This window comes from Ammospiza nelsoni, chromosome 21 (assembly GCF_027579445.1).
Source record: "Ammospiza nelsoni isolate bAmmNel1 chromosome 21, bAmmNel1.pri, whole genome shotgun sequence".
NCBI classification, from domain to species: Eukaryota; Metazoa; Chordata; class Aves; order Passeriformes; family Passerellidae; genus Ammospiza; species Ammospiza nelsoni.
The window spans coordinates 10,637,966-10,660,262 of record NC_080653.1 but is presented as its reverse complement, the minus strand read 5'-3'; the positions used below and the strand labels follow the sequence as shown (position 1 = coordinate 10,660,262).

The following is a 22,297-nucleotide window of genomic DNA, read 5'->3' as shown; positions in this document are numbered from 1 at the left end:
CCCCCAGCACTGATGCTTTAATGACAGGCGGATAACACAGCCCGGGGAAGACTCATTCCCTGCATAGCTCAGTGCTGTGACTAAGCTGGAGCAGCCGCAGCCTCACCCCGGCCCTGGTGTCACCAATCCTGCAGGTCCCAAAGTGCCCATCTCCAGCCTGGCTCCATATTTAATGTTCCATATTTAATGTTCCATGGCCGCCCGAGGCTGTAATTAAGGACCTGCATCCCCCAGCTGTGAGTCTGGAGTGCAGTGGGGGCTGGTGTTCCCCAGCCCCCCAAACCAGCCCCAGGATGGTTCCAGTGCCCTCGGCTCCTTTTCTGCCTTTGGGTGAAGTCACCCAAAAGAAAGGCAGTTTGGCTGTTAACTGTTAAAAGACAAGTGGGAAAAGCATTCCCAAGGTTTTACAGCTTACTGTGCCCTTTCCCTCGGCGTCCCCAGTCTCAATTTCTGGATTTTAATCTCCAGCACGTCGTTTATTACTGCTGCTTTTCTTTAAACAGAAGTATTTGCTAGGCAATGCAGTGGCTGCATCCCTACGGCCGCTGCTGGGGTTTCTCCTCTCTCCTGGTGAGGAGCTGATGGATATAGATCCAGGCAGCTGTGTGACCTTTACAGTCTCACTCCGAGTCTGGGGACGTGGATGTAAGATTGTTTCAAGTCATTTTGATTTTATTACAAACCAAAATACTTCACATTCAATGGCACCTCCTGTCCACAGGATAATTACTCTTGGGGAGCAAACAACAACCCAAACCTCAACACCTTACTGGTACTGGTGCAGCTGGAGCTCAGTTAGGCTGTTCCAAGAGATCCCAAACTTGGGAGCATCCAACACCCCACCTGCTCTGGCTCCTGGCTTTCCTGTGGGACATTATTCCAGCATTACACCCCAGCAGGAAGCTGTCTGACAAACAATTCACTGTTCAATAAACACACAAGCTGCACCTGCAGAGAGCCATCTTCATCATCCAACTGACTGCCAAATCCCCACGTTTGGTGCTGGAGCTCCTGGATCAGATGATGGCATGGGGGCTGTGTTTGAGCAGTGACTTGTGGCATCTCCTCAGGCATGTCACTGGTAATGCTGAGGGAATAAAGCCCCACAAACAGGAGCTTCTTCACTCCTTTTCTGTGGGAGAACATCAGGGTCCCGAGAAGCTTTTTATCCCTGTTCCCAAAAGCTGCATGGCTGTAGCTTCCAGCCTTCCCAAGGAGCAGAAGGCTGAAATGGAGGGATTATATTTAACCTGACACCCCCAAATCACGGGGGGAGCAGGATCCAAGCTCCTTGGTTTGTGCAGAGCCGTCCTGCTGGGATGTGTGCTAATACCACATAAAAGTAACAACTGTTGAGGAGCTTCCCTGCCACGTCCTTTCCCATCCTTTATCACAATCAAGTTAAAAGGACTGGACCACTGCAAGCTCTATTTTTACAGCCTCGGGCACGTGCTGTCGCCTCTGAGAGCTGCTGCTGATGTAGGGAGGAACACAAGGAGGGAGGGACTGCATCTCTGTACCCTGTGCTGCAAAAAGTGTGGCTGTGTCCTGATTCTTTGTCAGCAGCACACAGAGGTACCGTGGTGCTCTCTGCAGCCACGGGAGGTGTGAGGAATGAATGCCCATTCACGTTTAACATCAGCTTCTGTGGCACATGATCCTTCCCAGCGCTGCAAGGCAGAGCAATCCTGACATGACAACAGCAGAGTCAGAGTCAAAAGGAACCCAGACAAATGTCAGCATTCATGCAATTTAACAAAGCTCCCCATTTGTTTCTACAAAAAAAAAAAAAAAAAAAAAAGGAAAAAAAAAGCCCCGAAAGGTTTTAAACAAAAGGAAATGTCCTTCATTCAACACTGGTGAAATCTTTCAGCGCTGTCAAAGCAACTTCAAAGCTTTCTCCACATCTGCCTGCTCCAGCCAAGCACTGCTGCCTGTCCTCAGGCCTTTGTGATGTACCCCTCTCTGATCAGGAAGTCATAGATTTTCCTGGTTTTGTTCACATCAATCTTGATGAGGGCTCGAGCCTGCGCCAGTCTCAGGCCTCCCTGTTTGTTGCACTCGTTCACTAAAGCAGCTTTATACTCCAAATAGGCTCCAGGGACCAGCCTCACCATCTGACAGAGCTGCAAGACAAAAGGTGAAGTTAATAAACACCAACACTTGCCGTGGTCTCCCATTCCCAGAGCCCTGCTGGGGGAGGAGCACGGGGAATATTTTCCTGAGAACACTTGCAGCGTTTCCTTGCACAGGGCAGGCACACGGGAATGCTGTTTGCATCCACAGGTAGGGAGGGGAGGAGCCTGCTGGCTGCTGCATTCACAAACACTCCTGATGGAAAATAAAGGAGGAGGATGAGAGCAAGGCCTGGGCTGGCAGGAGCAGGGCTCTGAGTGTGCCCTGTGTGGGCGCTGCTCCTTCCCAAGCCCGGGAAGCACACATGCCACACTTGGAAGCAGCAACTGGGCTGGCTGGGAGCCAGGGAGGGCATCTGGCTGCTAATCCCCTGCAGACTCAGGCTCTAATACCTTCCACAAAAGCAGCTCCCTCTCCACAAGTCTGGCGTGGAGGCTGTGCAGGGAAGGCATTCCGTGGCTGGAAGTTTGGTGAGGAATGGCTGTGCACAGCCCCTGAGCTGTTTGGCTGCACAGCTCCTGCTCAGCTCCCAAATTCCAGCTGCCTTCCAGGAGCATGGCATTGCTCCTGCTGGAGAAACTGTCTGTCTCCTCCCTTTAATAAGGAAATGCTTCATGCTCATTCCTCGCGGATAGGAAATTGCAGAATTCCTCAGCCCTCAGACTTTCTGTCTCAGCTGACCAGGAAATCAGATTCCGCACACACACTGATGTCCTGCCACCATTATTCCCGTGCTGAATGGAGCAGAAATGCCAGTTCCACCAAAGCCAGGAGCTGATTCCCAGCGCTGCCAGCTGCAGCCAAGGGAAACACGCACAGAGGGGAGGCTGAGGTACAGCTGTGCTTCCTGGGCACTGCAACCTGCCTGGGGCAGCCTAAGGACACCTCAGGGCTTCTATGAAGAAATAATAATCTCTCATTTCAGTATTGTTCACTGAGTTAGAGGAAGGGCCTGCACTGGGCTGAAAAACAACCAGTGTTCATTAAGAAAAATTAACCCCTGTGCTCAGCCCAGCCTCAGAGAGCAGGCAGGGAGATGGATGTGGAAACAGCACCAAATATCACCCCGGTGCTCTGCTCCTTTCTTTGCTACACGAGCCACTTTGTGCTGTATGTGTACAACTGGAAACCCTGAATGATTTCTGTGAGAAAGGAAGAGCAGCCAGGGCGTGTGCCTGAGGTGACATTCACAGCTCCACAGGCGTGCTGTGGAGACACAGACGATGGAGATGGTCCTTCCATCCTCTCCTCACCTCCTTCTCCTTCTCGTTGAGCTTCTCGGTGCCCGGCAGGCCAGTGAGGTTCAGCGGTGGGGCACTCCTTCTGCCTGGGGATGGGGAGGAAAAGCTCCGTCAGAAAAGCTCTGTCAGAACCAGAACAGCATGGGCTGGCTGCTCCTGGGCTCTGCCAGGGATGAGGAGGAAAAGCCCCATCAGGAAAGCCCTGTCAGAACCAGAGCAGCCTGGGCTCTGCCGGGGAGGCACACCAACCCAGCTGGAGCCAGGTGTTTACAGACAGGGTTAGTCAGGGCTCAGCAGAAAGCTCTGCTGATGCCACAAAAGGTTTGGTTTTGCAATTTGAAGCTCTGTGGATGTTGCATGAGACTCGTGAACTGTTGGTTTTTGGGAGGAACTGCAGAACAAAAGCTCTGTGTCAGACTGGCATCAGGCATGGCTCAGCCCAGCTGACTGTCCCACTGCAGGGAGGGTGTGCCAGGTGTGCTGAAACCAGCACCTTGTAAGGATGATGAGACTTTTTATTGCTGTGATTAAGCCAATTTCTCTCTGGCATTACTGACAGCTTCATGAGGCACAGTTTTCTTCAAATGCCTTTAAATACCATGCAGGTATTGCAAGGCAAATCTGTTTTGCAATCCCCTGTTTGGGCATTAATTTTTTTGTCTGTTAGGATGAACAGTTCTGAAGGAATATTTATCACAAGCTCATCTGGTGTTTATCACTTTCACTATTGTTTCTATATTATTATATAAACAGCAGTTATAAGTTATTGTTTATTTTGCTGTTACCTTGCATAGCCTAACTTTCACAAGGGCTGCCTGCTTGCAGACAGCTTTTTTCTCTAATAGTTGTTTGGGTTTTTTTTTTTCCAACTTGCAGATCTCAGGACAAAGTTTGGGTTATTTATTCACATTGAAAAAAGGCTCTCACCCTGTGCTGTGGGCTGCATATTTAGCACTGTTAGAGATAGGTGTCCATCCCAGGATAACTCCCCAAATTTGGTGAAGTGATGAGACCTTGGGAAATGTGCAAAATAAATTTGTTTGTCCCAAGGATGCTGCCCTGGCCAGGTCCTGCCCTGGCACTGGAAAGTGTCTGTGTCTCTGGGCATCTGCAGGAACAGAAGGGATCTGGCTGGGTGTGAGGAGCTGAGCAGAGGGAGCTGGGGACTGGGGAGAAGCTGCAGTGTGAGTCTGTGGGAGGTGTAAAGGAAGTTATTTCTCAGCACTGCTCCCCCTTCCCATGGCATGGGGCCACTGTGCTAGGAGGGACACGACAGAATTCAGTTTTACTCTTTTATAAACCAGAAAATACCACACACACACACACACAAACTACATGAAATAAAACATATCAAGGCTGCAAAATCAAGAGCTCAGAATCTAGAAGTGAAGCATTAATTTGCCCTCTTGTATATTCAGAGCGATGCAGCCTTTAATTAGAGCCACGTGGCAGCTCTTCCCCAGCATCCCTGGGCAGGATGTTTGCTTCATTAGCAACTCTATGGTATTCTGTTTGGGTTTTGTTCCACACGTGATGCTGCTTGTAAACACTGTGAGCTATCACACTCCACAGGCAGCACAGTCCCCTCCATGGGACACTGGATCCCTGACTAACAGGGAAGTTCATCCCTCATTCCAGACCTTCAGCTGGAAGACGCTGTCCTCCCTTCACGGACTCCGAGATACACAAAGCTGGTTTTTAATCCAAAACACCAGATCTTGGCAATCACCAAACAGGTTCAGGACAGTCTGGAGTGCCCTGACTCACTGCTTGGCATCCTGACCCAAATCTACCAGGAGGAAATGAGGGAGAACATATAAACCAGTGTCCACCTCTGAGAGTTTCATTCAAGTGGTTTAACAGCATCCACATAAAAAACTGGGTGTAGGGACAGAGCCAAAGCCATTTTGCCTGGCAACATTTAACAACCTTGTAGTAAAGCTTTATCCCAGTCTCAGTCACCCCACGACCTCAACAAATGGGATGGGAATTTATTTATGAGGACCTTGACTGACCCCTGAATCTGTCCTGACTGGCACTGAAAGAAGATGGGGTCCTCTTGGTGGAAATACCCTGATTTGTGCTTACAGACTGTGAAAATTCTTTTGTTTCCTGCCTTGCTAATGTAGCTTTAAGATGGGTTTTGACCTCTAGTCAGAAAAATCTAGAAATTCAGCAAAAAATCCTGCAGGATATGTGAGTGGAATGACTTGCAGATTGATGTGATGTTGACTTAAGCAGTGCTTAACCGTGAAGCTTGAGGACTGACACTTTGCCACTCAAGAGAAAGAGTCAGAAAAAGGCTGTCAGAGAAATATTACTGGCTTTTGGCAGACACCATCTAACACTTACCTGTAGTTGAAGGAACTGGTACCGTGGGAGTCAGGCCAGAATCACTGCAAAGAAAGGAAATTTTCAAATTGCCTTCAAGTTTTTTTAAGCATAACTTCATGTGTTGGCCCTGAAATTGCTTCTTCCACAACTTGTAATAATTATACAATTCAACTTGCATAACCCAGGCCCTGACTAGGAGTCAACGGGATTTATAAATATTTAGTGTTCCCACATTGACAAATATGTGTGGAACCTGTTAAAAAACCCAACAAAGAAACGTGGAGGGGCACACAACTAAAAATGCAGTGGAGATTGAGTGGGGAAATTCCAAACCATCTCCTGCACACAGGATGCACTTCCTTTATGTTTGCTCCTTAAATCCAAGTGCTCGTGCAGGGTGATGACACATTAATAATGCTGCTACATCTAAAATCATCTGAAATATTTCAGGCATCAGCTGTACCCTCATTAATATCCATAAAGAGCTCATTTCCCTCTGTGACTTTATGAACAGCAGCTCAGTTCCTGAAATCTAAATTTGGGAAAACTGAGGGGTTTGAGTCCCTCCTTTGCCTGCACTCAACAAGCACTATTGCTGTCACCCACCTTTCTGCCCTTCTCAATTCTGCAGGCTGCTCCCACTTTGATAAACTGGGAACGGATTTGTGACTATCAGGCAGGAAAATGTGTTGGATGCAAACTGAAGCACAGAACCCCAGGAAGGTTTGGGGTGGAAGGGACCCCGAAGCTCATCGCTCCCAGGGGCAGGGACAGCTCCCAGTGGAACAGGCTGCTCCCCAAGCCCCTGGCAGCTGCACGGGGCAGTGCCAGGCTGGGGCAGGCTCCCTGGGCACCCTGTGGCAGTGCTTACATGTCTGCCTGGCGGCTGAGCCACTGCTGGCAGGCGCTGCTGTCCTGGATGTACTGCAGCACCTCCGAGAGCATCGTGCGCTTCAGCCGCTCCTCGTCCCGGCTCTTCTTCAGGTGCTCGTAGGTCCGGGCACCTGTGGCACACACACAGCCTGCCCTCACCACCTGCCTCATCCAAAAACTCTCCAGACTGGCTTGCCCCTGCTTCAGGGGATTTTGGGAAGGTCAGGAGCCTGCCACCCCCAAAGCCTTGTCCCTGTTCAGGAGATTTTGGGAAGGTCTCTGCCCCCAGCCCAGCCTCTGCTGTTTCCCCTCGTGGTGACCACTTGGCACCAAAAGGGTCCAGATCCCACCCTGCACCCTTCCCCCTGTTAATTTCAGGCCAAAACCAAACAAAAAGAGCTCCCATGATCCAATTCCAGGACAAAGCAGGGTATTTTGCTATGGGGAGGTCTTAGGCCTCTCTCCAGATATCACAGGTGTTGACAGGCAGTGAAAGTGTCCCAAGATAAAGCACTGAGTCCACTGTGCTGTGACATAAATATTTTTAAATGAAGCTTTTGCAAAGTGCTGCCCAGGGCAGACACTGTGTTAGACACTGATCTCCAGGCTGATGGCTCAGATCAGCTCCAAACCAGCCCAGCTGGACTGTGCATCATTGCTGAAGCCTTGCTCAGCCCCAGAGCCTCTCTGAGCTAAGTGCCTTTTTATTCAACACATCCTGGATGTTGTAAAATCATCCTTCCCTTCCTTGATGGATGGGAATGGGCTGAATAATGCATCAGGTACTTACTGCAGAAATTGGTGATTCCTGCTGCTCTGTATTCCTGCAGTCTCTTTATTTCCCTGCGCAGCTCAAATTCCACTGTGGGACCCCGCGAGGTGGCAGGAGGGAAAACCAAAAAAGCAAAAGTGGGTCAGTGGGGTGAACTGGGAACTGTGGCTCTTTGTTATCTGCCTGCCCAGCTCAGCTCTGAGCACACAAACCACAGCCAGGGCTACCCTCCCTCCACAGGACCTCAATATCTCTGTGTCCCTGTGCTCCTTGGTCACAGATTGCAGCTGGTTTCTAGAATTTCTGTGCTCTGAAAAGGCATTTTCTGTTCATGCTTTGATAGTCCCTTTGCCCTACCCTAGACAAGGCAAATAACAATACTGTGGGATTTCTAGAAGGCATTTCAATAGCTTTGAGGAGCCTGCTCCAGCCAGGCTCCTTATACATCAAATATTCTCTTGGAACTATGATTTTCCTAGCTGGACCTTCCAAAATTTTTCCTTGCAGACAATTTTTTTCCGGCAGTCAGGAAGATGAAATTATGATATGTTTCTTTTGCTCAGAGATATTTCCTGTCTGTTGCTTTCATCAGCTGCCTTCCAGCACTGCTCAGTTTTGCAGGGAATTAGTTTCCTTGTGAATTTATTTCCTGCTGCTGCTCAGAGACCTGGGTAGTGCCTGTACCTCACTGCCAGGTTCACCTGAGGATCTGCAGCCACTACAACAACAAAACCAGGTTCCATGCAGGACTCATGACTTTGCAGGATCATGCTTTTGGTATTTCACACTGGCTGTCCTGAAAACACAGGCACAACTTGGTAAATGCTTTGTTCTTTCTAATGAGCAACAACTGTCCCAGTTTAAGTCACAGCATGAAGCAGGATGTGGTGACTGGGACTGGAATCTGCCTAAATGCAGGCTATGGGATGATTCAGGGATGGAACAATGCCTCTCCCCTAAGGTAAGGACATAATGACCACTGCACTATGTAATTATGTGACATTAAGCACTTTAACGTGTGTCTTTCAAAGAATTCACTCTGCTGCCAGCTCCCAATCTCTCCACACAGACATAATATAGGGATTTTATTCTTCCCCTGATACAGAGTCCCAGTAAATAAACAGAGCTCTTCAGATAAAAAAATATTACCTCTACCACATGACCAGAATGTTCAGTCAGCTGCAAACTCAAACAAAGAGCTGGGACACACTTTAGTGGAAAAACCCCACTGGCTGCTCACTGAACACATCAAACCACAGACGCATTTGCTTTCCTGAGGTGGTTAGATGGGGAGGAGGAGGAGGAGAAGCCCCCAGGACAGGGCTGCGTGTGTGGGGAGCAGGGCTGCAGCCCCCCGACTCACATGCGTGGCTCTCGATGAACTTGTCGTGCTCCAGGGGCCCCAGGATGCGAGCAAACCTCCTCATGGTCTCGTAGAGCTCCTGCACCTCCTTGGGGTAGCGCCTTTCCAGGACTGCAGGGACAAAGGGCCACGTGTCACCAGCCCTGCTGCCAGGGGAACACACCTCTGGGGGGCTGCTGCGAGCCCCAGCCTGGCATTCACTAAAAATCCACATTTTGGCCTTTTTGGTGCCATGGATACAAACTGCTGAGCGAAAAGCAACAGAAGTTACAGGCTCGGGGTAACGCCTTTCCAGGACTGCAGGGACAAAGGGCCACGTGTCACCACGCCTGCTGCCAGGGGAACACACCTCTGGGGGGCTGCTGGGAGCCCCAGCCTCAGCACTGCCCCAAAATCCACATTCTGGCCTTTTTGGTGCCATGGATACAAACTGCTGAGCGAAAAGCAACAGAAGTTACAGCCCTTAAAGTCCTTAAGGCATAAAGGATGATATTTAAATGTTGCTCAGTCATTTCTCACAAGAGTGAGGTGCACTTGAAAGGCCTGGGTTTCACCTTGCCCCTTTTCCCCACTCAGCAAAGCCCAAAGTGCTTCTCAGGAGCAATTTTGAGACAAGAACTAAAGCATTGGGCTGGGAGTAGTTAGAAGCAGACAGCTGGAAACAGCTGGGGCAGGAAATCTGCTGGAATTTAGAACATCTGAATATGTTCCAGTATGAACAAACCACACTGGTGACCTGGAAGTGGTGAATGTGTGAAGCTTTGCCACTTTTGAAGTCAAGCAGTTACACCTGATACTCACTCTGAAATTTTCTGAGGTTGATCAGGCCATGATCTCTTATAATTCTGGAAATGAAAGAAAATGATATTAATAAAGGCCATTACTCCTGCACTGCCTCACAAACACAAAGGCTTCAGAAGAAACTTTGATTTAGACCATCAGAGGAGTCTAAAACTAAACATGAATGAGATTTCCATAAGCCCTGGGCTGGCTGGAATGGAAACATGATGCAGTGTGTCTTTAATCAGGGTAAATTCTGGGCAGTGGTGTGCATTAGCACTGAGCACAAAGGGAGCTGCAATCACTTTAAAGGTTGGAAATTGCTTCTTTAGGCACACATTTCACATCCACAGCATCTTATAACTTGTCCTTCCAAAATCAGAGGTAATGAACGTCTCATGAACATCATTCCCAGCCTCAGAGAGAGACAAACTTCCCTCTGCTCAAGCACAGGGCAGAGCTGGCTGTGAATGCCACCACTGGCACAGAGAAATGCATTTTTCCATGGCAGCCTGGGTTTTAAGGAGGTGATGGAGGTAACTCTGGGCTTGAGCTGCTCCTGCTGGGATCAGGGGAGGAGCAGAGGGACAGCAGGTGCCTGACAAGTCCCTTTGTGCTGGGGTGAGCAGTGCCACGTGCTCATTGCTCTGTGGTGACTCCACTGTGGAAAATAAAATACCACAGAGCTGGGCTGGCAAGGGCAGCCCAGAGCCTGCCCTGTAAAATCCATGACATTTCCTCTGCTGGGCACAAAACCTTCCTGTCCTGTGCACAGTCACCTTCCTGACAGTGGCATCAGTGACTTTTGGGGCATTTTCCACATTTCTGTCCCATCCTGCTGCTGGAACTTCACAAAACCTGACACTGGTGTAACCACAAGAGTTATGGAGAGCCCTGCAGCACTTTCCTTCAGCATGACAAGATGGATCATCATGGAAATTACACCACATAAATACTTTTTATTTATGAATGACAAAGAACCAGGTCAATCCTTGCTGTCACTCAGCAGAACTGTGGAGTTTTATGAGAAGGACTGGAGCAGCCTCACTTCAAATCACTAATCCTTCCACTATGGACTAATCCAGCAAGATATAACTTTAAATATTGAACAAAGTACTTCAAAGTTATAATAAAACTTAATTTAATTAATAGATTGAGTCATTCTAGAGCACTGTCAAATGAGTTGAATAAATTATTCAAGCCCACGTCAGCAATTGAGTTATCTTCAGCGTGGAAAACTAACTTGGGGGCCACTAGGATTTAAAAATAATGATGCAAATATTTCTGGGGGAAAAGTGGGGGTCCAGCAATCAGTCACAGTCTGGCAGGATTTTTCTGCAGAAGGAAATTCATGGTGTGCAATCCATCAGCATTGCACAGGGAAGGGAACACACAGTGACTGCTTCAAAACTCACTTTTTCCGTCTCTGTCTCTCCTTTAACCTGGAATGATAGATATCTACAACTGCAATCTTCAGAGCTGCAAAACACACAGATTAAAGAATTCATCAGCAATCGCTGCAGGAGGCTGGATTCCAAGCTTTTATGTTCACATTAGGCTGAAATGGTTTAAAAATCCTGAGGCAGTTTCACAGGGGCATCAGCTCAGTGCAGCCCTTGCTACCTGGGGAAGGTTTCCTTTGCTTCCTCCTGCCAAATCCATCCCTGTAAACACACCCATGTCAACATGAACCTGGACAGGTCTGGGAACTCCTCTCTCCTCCTTCTTGGACTGTTCTGCCATCTGCAAATATTTGTTCCTTCATATATGCAATAGCCAATATTCCCTCTCCTGAGGCGTCATCCTTGGGCAGAGGTGTTTGGCCAGAACAGGGAACCCCAAAAAGCAGACACAGCTCTCACTGTGGGCACTCAAAGCAGCCTTTGCTGCAGTTGCTAAAGACATCTGGAAGGTTCCAGCTTGTTAACTTCCAAACTTACCTGTCTGCCAGGAGAACAAAGCACGGCTCAGGACAATGTGAAGAAGCCCAGGAAAAAGCCATGCTCATTAGGAATCACATCCTTCCCCAAATCAAACCTGCCCGAGCCACTCACACAGCCTGCAGCTCCTTTCTCCTGCACCCATTAGCTTAAGAAACTTTCTTTTGGTTAAATTCTTGAAAGACAAGATAAAGAGACACCTATCACCTTCCCTTCCCTCGCTCTGTTGGATAACACAAATTCTAGGACATTAAATGAGCGCAAAAGTGGCTGATTTTTAATGCTTCTTTAGAATTTATGTTAATAATTTCCATGTGCTCTCAGAAGGAAGAGGCTCAAGGCTTGGCAGTGGTTTGGAGGCTGGGACACAACAACCAGATTTTGGAAAAAGGGGAACTGGGGAGGCCCAAAGGGGGCAGAACCCAGGATCCATTTCGCCCTGTAGCTACACAAAAAGAACAAAACTGATAGTGGCAGTTTATTGATTGTACTCTGGGATTAATAATTAATAATGCAATTAAGAAGCGTGGTTCTGTGCCTATCTGAAATATGTATGTAGGTGTAAACAGCAGGAAGCCCCAGCCTGTGGGAAATGCATCCCTGCATCCCTCTGGGTAATCAAATTTCATACAGACAGGGACAAAGCCCAGAGGCTGTGGGGATTCACTCAGGAGCTTGATCCAACAAAACCCCTTCAGTTTGCCCCAAATTGCTCTGACATTAATCTAAGAGTTAAAGATTCTGTATGAGCTAGGAGGGGTGCTGCAACATTCCTCCTTGTTTTTCCAAATTTCTTGCATTTTCCAGCATCATTGTGTATTTTCACAGCGAGGGATTTAAGAACAAGTTTCCTAATTTAAGAACAAGCAGAGACAGCAAATTCTCCTTCGTGTTAAAATGTGGGGATGAGAAATTGGGAATGCAGCAAGTTAAACATGAATGAAATCCATTAGGAAGGGCTGGAATTGGAGCCAATTTACAGAAAATATTTTTGTAGTTTTGAAACCCTCTGCAAGCTCAGCCAACTTGTTATTTTCTGGGGTTTGTGTGGGCAGAACTTAATAAGTACATGCAGAAACTGCACTGGAGAACCTCTATAAATATCACAAGCAATTATGCACCTCTAACCATGGAGTTTTGATGCTTTCACCTGGGTGCACAATATTCTAAAGAAACGATGATCAGCTGTGGAGGGGAAGGAACAAACGAAGGGAAAAAATGGAGTTTCTACTCGCAGAGAAACGAGCATTTCTGCCACAAGCCCTTCTGGAGGGGCTTTTGTTTTTAAGATCCAGACTCAGGCAGGACAGGCATTGCCAAGGGTGGAATGCATGAATGGCTCTGAGCGCTCCAGTGCCCCTCAGAGCATGGAAATGAGACGGGAGATGCTGGGGGAATGGCAATGACCTGCAGGGCTCTGTTTGTGCTGCTGCTGCTGGGAGACAACCCGGGCTGGCCCCGTGCTCAGCGTCCACTCTGGCCTCTGATAAGGCTCTGATAAGGCTCTGAAGGCCCCACTGACAGGCAGCAATTCAAGGTTTCTTCCTCCATTCAAAAAAAAAAAAAAAAACCCAAAACCCCCAAATATTTTGGTTTCTCCAGAGCGTGCCCAAAACAGTTCCTTTGCTTTTCATTCCTGTCCAGCCTCACTGGGTGTGCAGGAAAGTTTGTGGAACACCCATGAGTGAGAGCTTTGCTCCATGGAGAGAAACCTGCCTTGGCAGGGGAGGCACAGACAATGGGGAGAACGCAAATAATCCCAGTGACAACTGTGGGATGGGCTGGGGACGAGCTGAGGGGCTGCAGCCCAAATCCAGGCACTGGAGCACAGCAGGACCAGGGCAAGCAGGTAAATCTGCTTTTGGGGCACGGCAGAGCTCGCACAGCACAGCAAACATTGCTCTGCCAGGCAGGACATGCAGCTGCAGCTCAACTTCACATCCCCCTGCCACTTGCAGCCCATTTCCACTCCCTCCTAAATCTGTGGTTTCAGCAATTACTTTGCAGTGTTAGAAGTGAAAAAATCATTTACATGAGAAGGGGGGGGGGGGGGGGGGAAGCTGGGAAAAAAGATAAATTACCAATGTTCTAATTCAGCCTGATGAAAACTTGTAGTTCATGAAATATTCAAGCACTGTGGGCTGAGTTAGGCTTGTAACTGGTTGGTGCTTTTGATCTGTCCATTATGTTTTTGTGTAACTGCAATATGGATTTGCATGCCCTCACTGTACTGCCAGCACTGAACAAAAGGGAACAATTCCAGAATTTAACTGAAATATCAGAGGTTTCATACAAATTTTTGCCTGGAAGTGGCAGAATGATGTCTGTGACCTCCTGTGAGGTGGGAAGGCAGCAGGTACAGGTTCTGTGATCCTCATAAAAGCTGCCCGGGAGCCTTCCCACCTCGCAATAAATATCATTTTCTTGTGGGAATACCAAGAACTTGTTTAGAGTGACACAGGGAAATCTGACAGATAAAATACATAAGATAAAGCTTTAAATATAAATGTCATATAAAAGATATACATCAGAAAAAACATCAAGCAGCTCAGATCCAGAACTTCTTAAAAAATAATTTTTACAAAATATGACAGAAAGCAGTGTGGGAGAAGGGGAAGAAGGGGGAATTCCACTGCAGTGGAAGCACAAATGTTCCTGTGGGATGTGCAGCACCAAGCTCTGGTGCACCAAGAAAAGGAAAGAGAGACCACAGGAATTGCACTGGGGTGTCCTAGGGCCCAGCCTGAGTGACTTGCAGCAAATGCAATATAAAAGTAATTTTCAAAAGTTAATCTTGAACCCAGTGAGGTTTAACAGGAAAACAGAGGATTTTCCTCCCCACCTGAGCCTTAGGCTGTGAGGCCTCGTTTGGGTTTCTCTGGGTTATGAAATGGGTTCAATCCCATTTTTGTCCCATTTTCACTCTCACCCAGGCTGTCCCACAGCCCATCCCCAAGCACAAAGCTCCTAAACCACCCCTGCTCTCAAGACCCCTTGTTGAGCATTCCCTGCCCCTTGGGCTCCACAGCTGGGCTGCAAAATTCTCCCAAGCAAAGTGGGCAGCTCCAAACCTGCAGCACAGGGAGCATAAGGCTCCTGCTTTTTGCTGTATTAAATACCGGGGGTGAAAGATCTCACTCCAAATTCTTTAGAAAATAATTCCTGCTCTCCCCAAGGGAAGGCAAGAAGCTGGCTGGACCCCGGGGCTCATTCTGGCCAGGTTTTCACTGCCACAGGGGCACATCTGGGGAGGCAATGCCAGAGTTGCTGGGCTCAGAGACCCCAAGTGCAGCTGGCCAGGCTCTGCCAGGCTCTGCCAGGCTCTCTGCACACTGCAAATCCCTGCCAGCCCTTCCCAAACTCTGCAGGCAGCCGAGGGATGGAGCAGAGAACACCCAATGAAATTACCCAGTGAAAATATTGCACAGGCCGGGGGAAGTGCTTTTTCACACAACAGGTAATTGAATTGTGAGCTCCTAATTGGATTGTGGCAGTCCCTGGTGCAGGATGTGCAGCAGCACAGGCAGATCCAGCTCCAGCAGGGGTGAGCAGAGCTCCTGCAGGATGGGGGCTGCCAGGAGGGCAGTGGAAGGCAGTGCTGCACAGCCTCCTTGTCTGTCATTAATGGGCAGAAATAGGAGATTATTTTGCTTTTTCAGCTCACCAGCACCCAGGATAGGATGAAACACAGAGAGCTGGCAGGAGGAGTCCCTGCCCTGGCCTCCAGCCAGTTTCCCCTCAATAGAAGCTGAAAGGGGAGAGGCTGACACAGGACCCAGGAGCTGCCCTGAGCCAGGGCAGTTTGCATTCCCAAAGCTCCTGCGTGCACTGCTCCACTTCCAACTGGCTTTTTAAACTTTGCCAAGCCTGTCTGTACGTAACAGGGATTTGTCTGTCTCCAAGGGATGCAGAGGCTTTAGCTCAGAACTGCCTGACACAGATGGCAGAGTTCTGAGGCACAAACACAGGGCTCCTAAAGCCTGGGTGTACTCACAAATGTGGGGAAATGCAGGATCTTCTCCTCTCTGTGGATTAAAATGTCACTTCAGTAATTCCTGTTATTGCATGTGATTAAGTCAGCATGCCCACAGAAACTCAGAGCAGGAACTGGGCTCATCAAATCATCTTCACAATGAAAGGAAGTTGTCACACACAGCTGATGCTACTCTAACTCAGGGCATGCTCAACATATGAGAAATCACAGCTTTGAGTCCAACACTTTTAGTGTGTTTCACATACACTGCACACCTCCCTGCTGCCTGCATTAACACCCACCCTGATAGATTTAATGCATTAAAAACCCAAACATGAAACCCCATACATTAAGTGTATGCTCCCTTTTAAAGTGTGTGCAGAAAGAAATGAAAAGCTGCACAGGCATCTGAAAGAGTTTCAGCCTGGGTACAAAAATATGGCACTTACCATGCAAAATGTCTGAATCATCTTCCACAAAATCAATATCTCTCAAATCCCACTCGGCATAGTTGTCAAACTCCTGTGCAGAGGTGATTAATACAGGGTCACTAACGAGCATAAAACATTGCCCTCAGGTTTCAGAACAGGTTGGAGGAGTGGGACAGAGATGTTCAATCACACACAGGGCACACGGACAGAGATGTTCACCCAGACCCAGGGCACAGGATGGGACAGAGATGTTCACCCAGACATGGGGCACGAGGCTCCATCCAAACAAACAGCCCAGGGCAGCTTTGCCTGGGGCAAACGTGTAAATGCTCCCCCAGGGCTGCGGCCCAGCAGGATGTTGTGACAGGACACTGGAATTAGCCAGCTCATGGGATGGAACTCAGGGTGTCCTGAGCCGGAAGGGACTCACAAACACCCCCAAGCCCAACTCCTGGCCTGGCTCAGGACACCCCCCTGTGCCTGAGAGCCCTGGCTGGGATTTTGGGGTGCTGATCCTGCTCCGAGACCCAAACCCGAGGCCCTGTGGGGCTGAACTGGTTCCTGCATGGACAGGAGCAGGAATGGGGCCTGTTCCATGCCCAAAGCTGATCTCCCAGCGATGTGGGGAGCAGGGAGTGTGCTCCCCTCAGGCAGGGACAGCGCTGGAGCCGGCCCTTAGGCCCAGCAGCCAATCCCAGTGCCCAGCAGAGCCACCTGGACGGACAGCTGGACAGCTGGACAGGCGGACATCTGCTGGCAGCAGCAGGGCCTGCAGCCTGTGCTCCTGCCCTGCCTCTGCAGGCCACCAGCGCCACCTCGGGCACCAAAGGCCTCATTAACACAGGGCTTAATTACCAACACCTCACCGTGGGAGGGAGGATCAGAGAGCAGCTCCTTACAGGAGGATAAAATAAATGTAAAATTAAATGGGAGGAGAGTGTTTCTTACCTCAACAAAGTCAGCTCTGGCCGGCATGTAGCCAGCCATGTCCCTGGAGAGCAAGGAGTCAAAGGTGGGCCGTGGGGGATCATCAGCAGCTGCAAAAAACAAAAGGTTTCCAGCTGTTGAGTGGGGCTTGGGATCTTCTTTTAAGGATCTGTAAATAGGTGTTTATTTTGCAGGAAAAGTGGGAATAATTAGCCGAAGAAAAATACCCTGATTGGGGTTTTATTCGGTGTTACAGTCAGAAAAGTAAGAGTTCATCCAGAGAAAAATGCAGCAATCTGAGATCTCCGCAGTATTCTCAAGAGTCAGACACAAATTCAAGGTAATAAACAGGTAATAAAACGTAAACTTTGCATTTTGGAGCTCAGCATCCCCCTGTAAAGCCCTGCAGACCCCTGGGGCTCAGCGTGCAGGCTCCTTTAGTTAATGGCACCAGGAGTGTTAAATCTGCCTCCTTCTGGGGGCCATTGGCAGGGCTGCAATGAGAGGCAGAGAACTCCCAGTTTTACAGCCCTTCCCAGCTGAGGAGCTCGGTGTTTCACAGACAACACGAGCCTGGGGCTCACAGAGCACTCAGCTTTGTGTGTCCCAGGGCACTGATAAAGCAGGCTGAGGCACAGGGCACATAAAAATATCAATAACAGCCAGGGACACAACCAAAATTGCCCAGTTCCCCCTGCTCAGCTCTAACCACTTCAGTGGGAAATGTAAAGTGCTTGGCCCAGGGGGGCTGGGGAGCTCTGCCATGAGCAGCTGCCAGACCGGGGGAATGCTAAAGATGTGAAATGCAAGGAAAACTGAGAATTTGTGAACTTGCTGCAGACTTTTTTAACAGGCAGCTTTCAAGGGAGAGGTGTGAAATCAGCATAGCTGAAAGGAGTGATTTTCTGGCAAATTGAATCAGCAGGCAGGCCTGGGACAGGGCGTGCGCACAGAAATGTGCACGGGAGCAGGGGGAACGCTGCAAGGCAAAAACCCCTGCTCAGCTCCCTTTGCTGGGCAGGGTGACAACCACACTGGGATCTGTGCTGAGGGAGCTTTGGGGTGGGATAAAACACCCAAAACCTCTGCTGGGGTGGTTTCTGTGTTGTGGAGGATTTCTATATTGTGGAGGAACTTCTGCTTGTGATGCCCTGACGTTTGTGCCAGAGCCTGTTTCCTGCCTTGCCCATGGAGCTGGCAGCCAGGAATCCATGCAGTGTGAAGGGAACCAGCTGCTGAAACCCCCCAGAGCAGCTCCCAGCCCAGGCTATCCCCTGGGAATGAGGGCACACAGAGCTGGGGTACTCACAGTGGAAGGGAATGGCTGTCTCGTGGTGCTGAGCCTCCTCTGCCTGCCTCAGCTTCAGCAGCGTGGAGGCAAACAGGGGGTTGTTGATGAAGTGCTTCATGTAGTGCTTCTCACACTCCTCCTTGGACTTGGTGCACATCTGGTTGGCCACGTCCTGCCTGGGGTGGGGAGAGGGGGAGGCTTGGTGTGAGCAACACAGAAATGTTGTCTTTTTAAAATTTTCTCCAGTGGGAAAAGGTGATTTTGGACGAGAGATTGGTTGTGTGCAGAGAGCTCACATCTTGGTGCCAGGGAACATTTTTGGGAGCCCATGAACAATGAAATTCACTGATTTCATATGGGAAACCCTCTGGCTGATGCAATGTGCCTCATCTTTAACAGGCTTGAAATTTTACTGATGTTATTGGAGAGCTTTTTACACGTTTTACTGACTGCAGGTAACGGCAAACTCTGTGACCAGTTGTCAATCCTATTTCTGACAGCAACGTGCACCTGAGAACTCTCAGCTCTGCTTCTGTGCATTCTGGGGTTCTGCACTTTAAACACAACTATTTTTAATAAAGGAGGAGACAGATAGCTCATGAAAACAGGATCTGATACCCCAGCCTGCTTTCAGCTGCTGAATTAGTGCATCACCCACAATAAATCATTGAACAGTCAATGTGCACTGATGAATTCCACTGTGAGACCCAGGGAAAAGAAAGGAAAAGCTGCCCATCAGTGACTGAAATTGGCTGAAGCACAGAACTCTCACCAGTTCCCAAATCCACAGTCCATCACAGCTTCCAGGAGAGACATCTCCTCCTGGGCAGTCCAGTTGGGGTCCAGCACAGGGAAATCAGATGTCTGGGGAAGAAAAGAGAACAAACTGTGATCCTGTGTTCCAGAAAGGGCAAAGAAGTTCTGAACCACAGATAGAGATAATTCTGGTAGCTTTAAACTGCCACAAAACCTGATTGGATAATTATTGGATTACTCAGGGCATCAACCACAGCAAATCCTGGAACATGCTGTGTCTCCCAGCTGTAATTGCACCGTGTTGTACCATGAAACACAGAAAAATTACTGGAGACTTTAAGAATTATTAATTTGGAGGAGGAAGAAACAGCCTGGAGAAAGAGAAGCCAATGTGCCTGGTTAAGGGACTGTGAGGTGCATTGTGCTACACAGGCACAACAAAGAGATGCAGCTGGAAATTACTCCACTACTCCACTCTGTTCCAGGTGGATATTTTTCTTTTTTTTTTTTTTAATAGTTTAAAACCTCTGAATCAAAGAATTGCATCTTCTTTCAGTGCAACATGAGTAAGCAAGGGGAGCTGTGAGAGCCCAGACTGAGCAGTGCTATCCAAAAGGAATATTTACCATGATCTCATAGGTGTGATCACTTTGGTGCTTCTTGTACTCAAATCCTCGGGTGAAACACTGCAGAACAAAAGACCAGGACCGTGTTACTTGTGCCCTGAAAGGATTTTCACTGGTCCCTTTCTTAACTCCCATTCTCTGCGCATGTCTTAGTGCTCCACCCTCCATCCCCCTTGTCACTGCCCTGTCCCTGGAGGGAGCAGGGGTGGCAGTGGCAGCCCGTGGTGGCCCTGGTGGCCCTGTCAGGGCAGTGGCAGCTGCTGGCACTCACCTGCAGGCACAGCAGGAAGGGAGGGGGCCCGCACTCGGCACACTTCACGTAGGGCTCCGTCAGGTACGAGGAGCAGCCCCGGCACGGGGGCTTGTCAAAAGGGTCACCTGGGGAAGGCAGAGGGAATCTCCTGTCACACAGGCACTGTCACACCAGCAAACACAGCCCCTCAGTCCCCTGGGCCCAGCCCCTGCAGCTGAAAGTTCATCCCAGCTCAGGATGATTCTGTGGATTTTGAATGAACTCATCTGCACAACAAAATTACTGGGGCTGTCAGGTTACAATGGCTTCAATCTCAGAGGGAGCAGGGTTAGATTGGAGAATTGGGAGGAAATCCTTCCCTGGGAGGCTGGGCAGGCCCTGGAACAGCTGTGGCTGCCCCTGGATCCCTGGCAGTGCCCCAGGCCAGGCTGGATGGGGCTTGGAGCAGCCTGGGACAATGGAAGGTGTCCCTGCCTTGGCAGGGGGTGTAATTGGATGGGCTCTAACGTTTCTTCCAACCCAAACCAGTCTGGGATTCCACGATTCTGACTTTTCCCAAGGAAATGGGTTTGAACCAGCTCAATTTTAAGTAGAGGAAAATCAGACAAAACTCATACTGCATCATTTGTGTGAGCACTAAAGCATGTCCCCAAAGTGCCACATTTGCTCATTTTTTGGGCACTTTCAGGGATGGTGACCCCAAAATCCCACTGCTCCACGGAATGCCTGTACCATCGGGTTTTTCCTGAGCAGATTTCTGTGGTGGCACTTACTGCTGAAGGAGGCCAGGCGCTCCATCCCTGCCCTGCTGCTGGCTGTGCTCCCTGGGGTGAACCTGGCTGGCCCAAGCACCCACGGCGTGAGCCTGTCCCAGACTGTGGATCCCAAAGGGAATTCTGGGATCCCTCGTGGTGTGATCCTCCCAGGATGTCCTGAGCAGCAGGCAGAAGGGCTTCAGCAGCCTCCAGACCCCATTCCACACGGATCAGAGCCCCCTCTCTGGCTGTGGGGAGAAATCCAGCATGGAGATGTGGGGTCATGGGGATGCAACCCCAAAGGGAGGGGTCAGGGGAATGTCATGAAGGAAGGAGAGAGTTATGGTATTCAGGGAGAGTTATGCAAGGAAGCGCTCTGCATCTCCCAGAAGCACTTCCCATATCCCACTGCCCCTATTGTTTGTGTAGGAATCCCAATTCCTACTCCCCATATCCCACTCCCCCACATCCCAATTCCCATTTCCCATATCCCAATTCCTGCTCCCCATATCCCACTCCCCCACATCCCAATTCCCATTTCCCATATCCCAATTCCTGCTCCCCATATTCCACTCCCCACATGCCAGCTCCCGTTCTCAATCCTCACTCCTCCATATCGCACTCCCCATATCCCAATTCCCAATCCCCCATATATTCCCATCCCTATTCCCAATCCCATTCCCATTCCCATATTACCATCTCCATCCCCATATCCCCATCCCCATCCCCATATTCCCATATCCCCATACCCCCATATCTCCAATCCCATATCCCCATTTCCCATATCCCCATATTCCCAATCCGATTCCCATACCCCCATATCCCCAATCCGATTCCAATACCCCCATATCCCCATATCCCCAATCCGATTCCCATATCCCCATATCCCCATATCCCCATATCCCCATTTCCCATATCCCCATATCCCCAGTCCGATTCCCATACCCCCATACCCCCATATCCCCATATCCCCAATCCCATATCCCCATTTCCCATATCCCCATATCCCCAATCCGATTCCCATACCCCCATATCCCCAATCCCATTTCCCATTTCCCATATCCCCATATCCCTAATCCGATTCCCATACCCCCATATCCACAATCCCATATCTCCATATCCCCAATCCGATCCCCATATCCCCATATCCCCAATCCCATATCCCCATATCCCCAATCTGATTCCCATACCCCCATACCCCCATACCCCCATATCCCCAAATCCCCATATCCCCATATCCCCATATCCGATTCCCATACCCCCATACCCCCATGTCCCCATTTCCCATATCCCCATTTCCCATACCCCAATCCCATACCCCCATACCCCCATATCCCCATATCCCCAATCCCATATCCCCATTTCCCATATCCCCATATCCCCAATCCCATATCCCCATATCCCCATATCCCCAATCCGATTCCCATACCCCCATATCCCCAATCCCATACCCCCATACCCCAATCCCATATCCCCAATCCCATACCCCCATATCCCCATACCCCAATCCCCTCCTGCCCCTCTCCCCATCGCCGCCAGGCGGCGCCCCCGCCAGGCCCCGCCCCCTCGGCGGCCCCGCCCCCTCCGGCCCCGCCGCGGCCCGCGCGGCTCCGTGAGAGGCGCGCGCGCTCCCGCCGCCGCGCTCCCCGCGCCCCGCGCCGCCCGAACCGCGCTCTCCGCGCTCCCCCCCCGGCCCTGCCCGGCCCTGCCCGGTGCCGGTGCCGGTGCGGCCCGCAGGGGGCGGCGGGGGAAACCGGGGCCGCCGGGGCCGCTTCTCACCTCGCTCGGGGCGGCGGGTCGGGCCCGCGCGCGTGCCCGGCCGTGCGCACGCGCCGGGGCGGATGCG

The 22,297-nt window shown here is 50.0% G+C and overlaps 1 protein-coding gene across 2 annotated transcripts; it reads right to left on the bottom strand.

The window, feature by feature from the left end:
- Positions 1–646: 646 nt before the first annotated feature.
- On the bottom strand, positions 647–22,276 carry TADA2A (transcriptional adaptor 2A). 2 transcript variants are annotated; one of them, XM_059486832.1, is made up of 16 exons: positions 22,231–22,276; positions 20,470–20,699; positions 19,715–19,821; positions 19,444–19,503; positions 18,834–18,925; positions 18,080–18,237; positions 16,792–16,880; positions 15,862–15,934; positions 10,915–10,978; positions 9,521–9,564; positions 8,720–8,830; positions 7,375–7,446; positions 6,583–6,715; positions 5,730–5,773; positions 3,390–3,463; positions 647–2,126 (listed from the first exon to the last, which is right to left on the bottom strand). In XM_059486832.1, the coding sequence occupies exons 2-16, from the start codon at positions 20,492–20,494 to the stop codon at positions 1,941–1,943; spliced, it is 1,332 nt and encodes a 443-aa protein (XP_059342815.1). In that variant the 5' UTR covers positions 20,495–20,699; positions 22,231–22,276; the 3' UTR covers positions 647–1,940. The 2 variants fall into 2 exon arrangements, 1 of the variants encoding a protein (XP_059342815.1); XR_009419817.1 differs by lacking the exon at positions 6,583–6,715 and having other exon boundaries at positions 1,962–2,126.
- Positions 22,277–22,297: the final 21 nt, after the last annotated feature.

Excerpts from the sequence above, each read along its gene's own strand:
- TADA2A (XM_059486832.1), bottom strand. The coding sequence starts at position 20,494 with ATGGAGCGCCTGGCCTCCTTCAGCA. Across the intron at positions 18,238-18,833 it reads GACTGTGGATTTGGGAACTG|GCAGGACGTGGCCAACCAGA; the intron begins GTGAGAGTTCTG and ends TCCCCACCCCAG. Across the intron at positions 15,935-16,791 it reads CCAGAGCTGACTTTGTTGAG|GAGTTTGACAACTATGCCGA; the intron begins GTAAGAAACACT and ends ACCTCTGCACAG.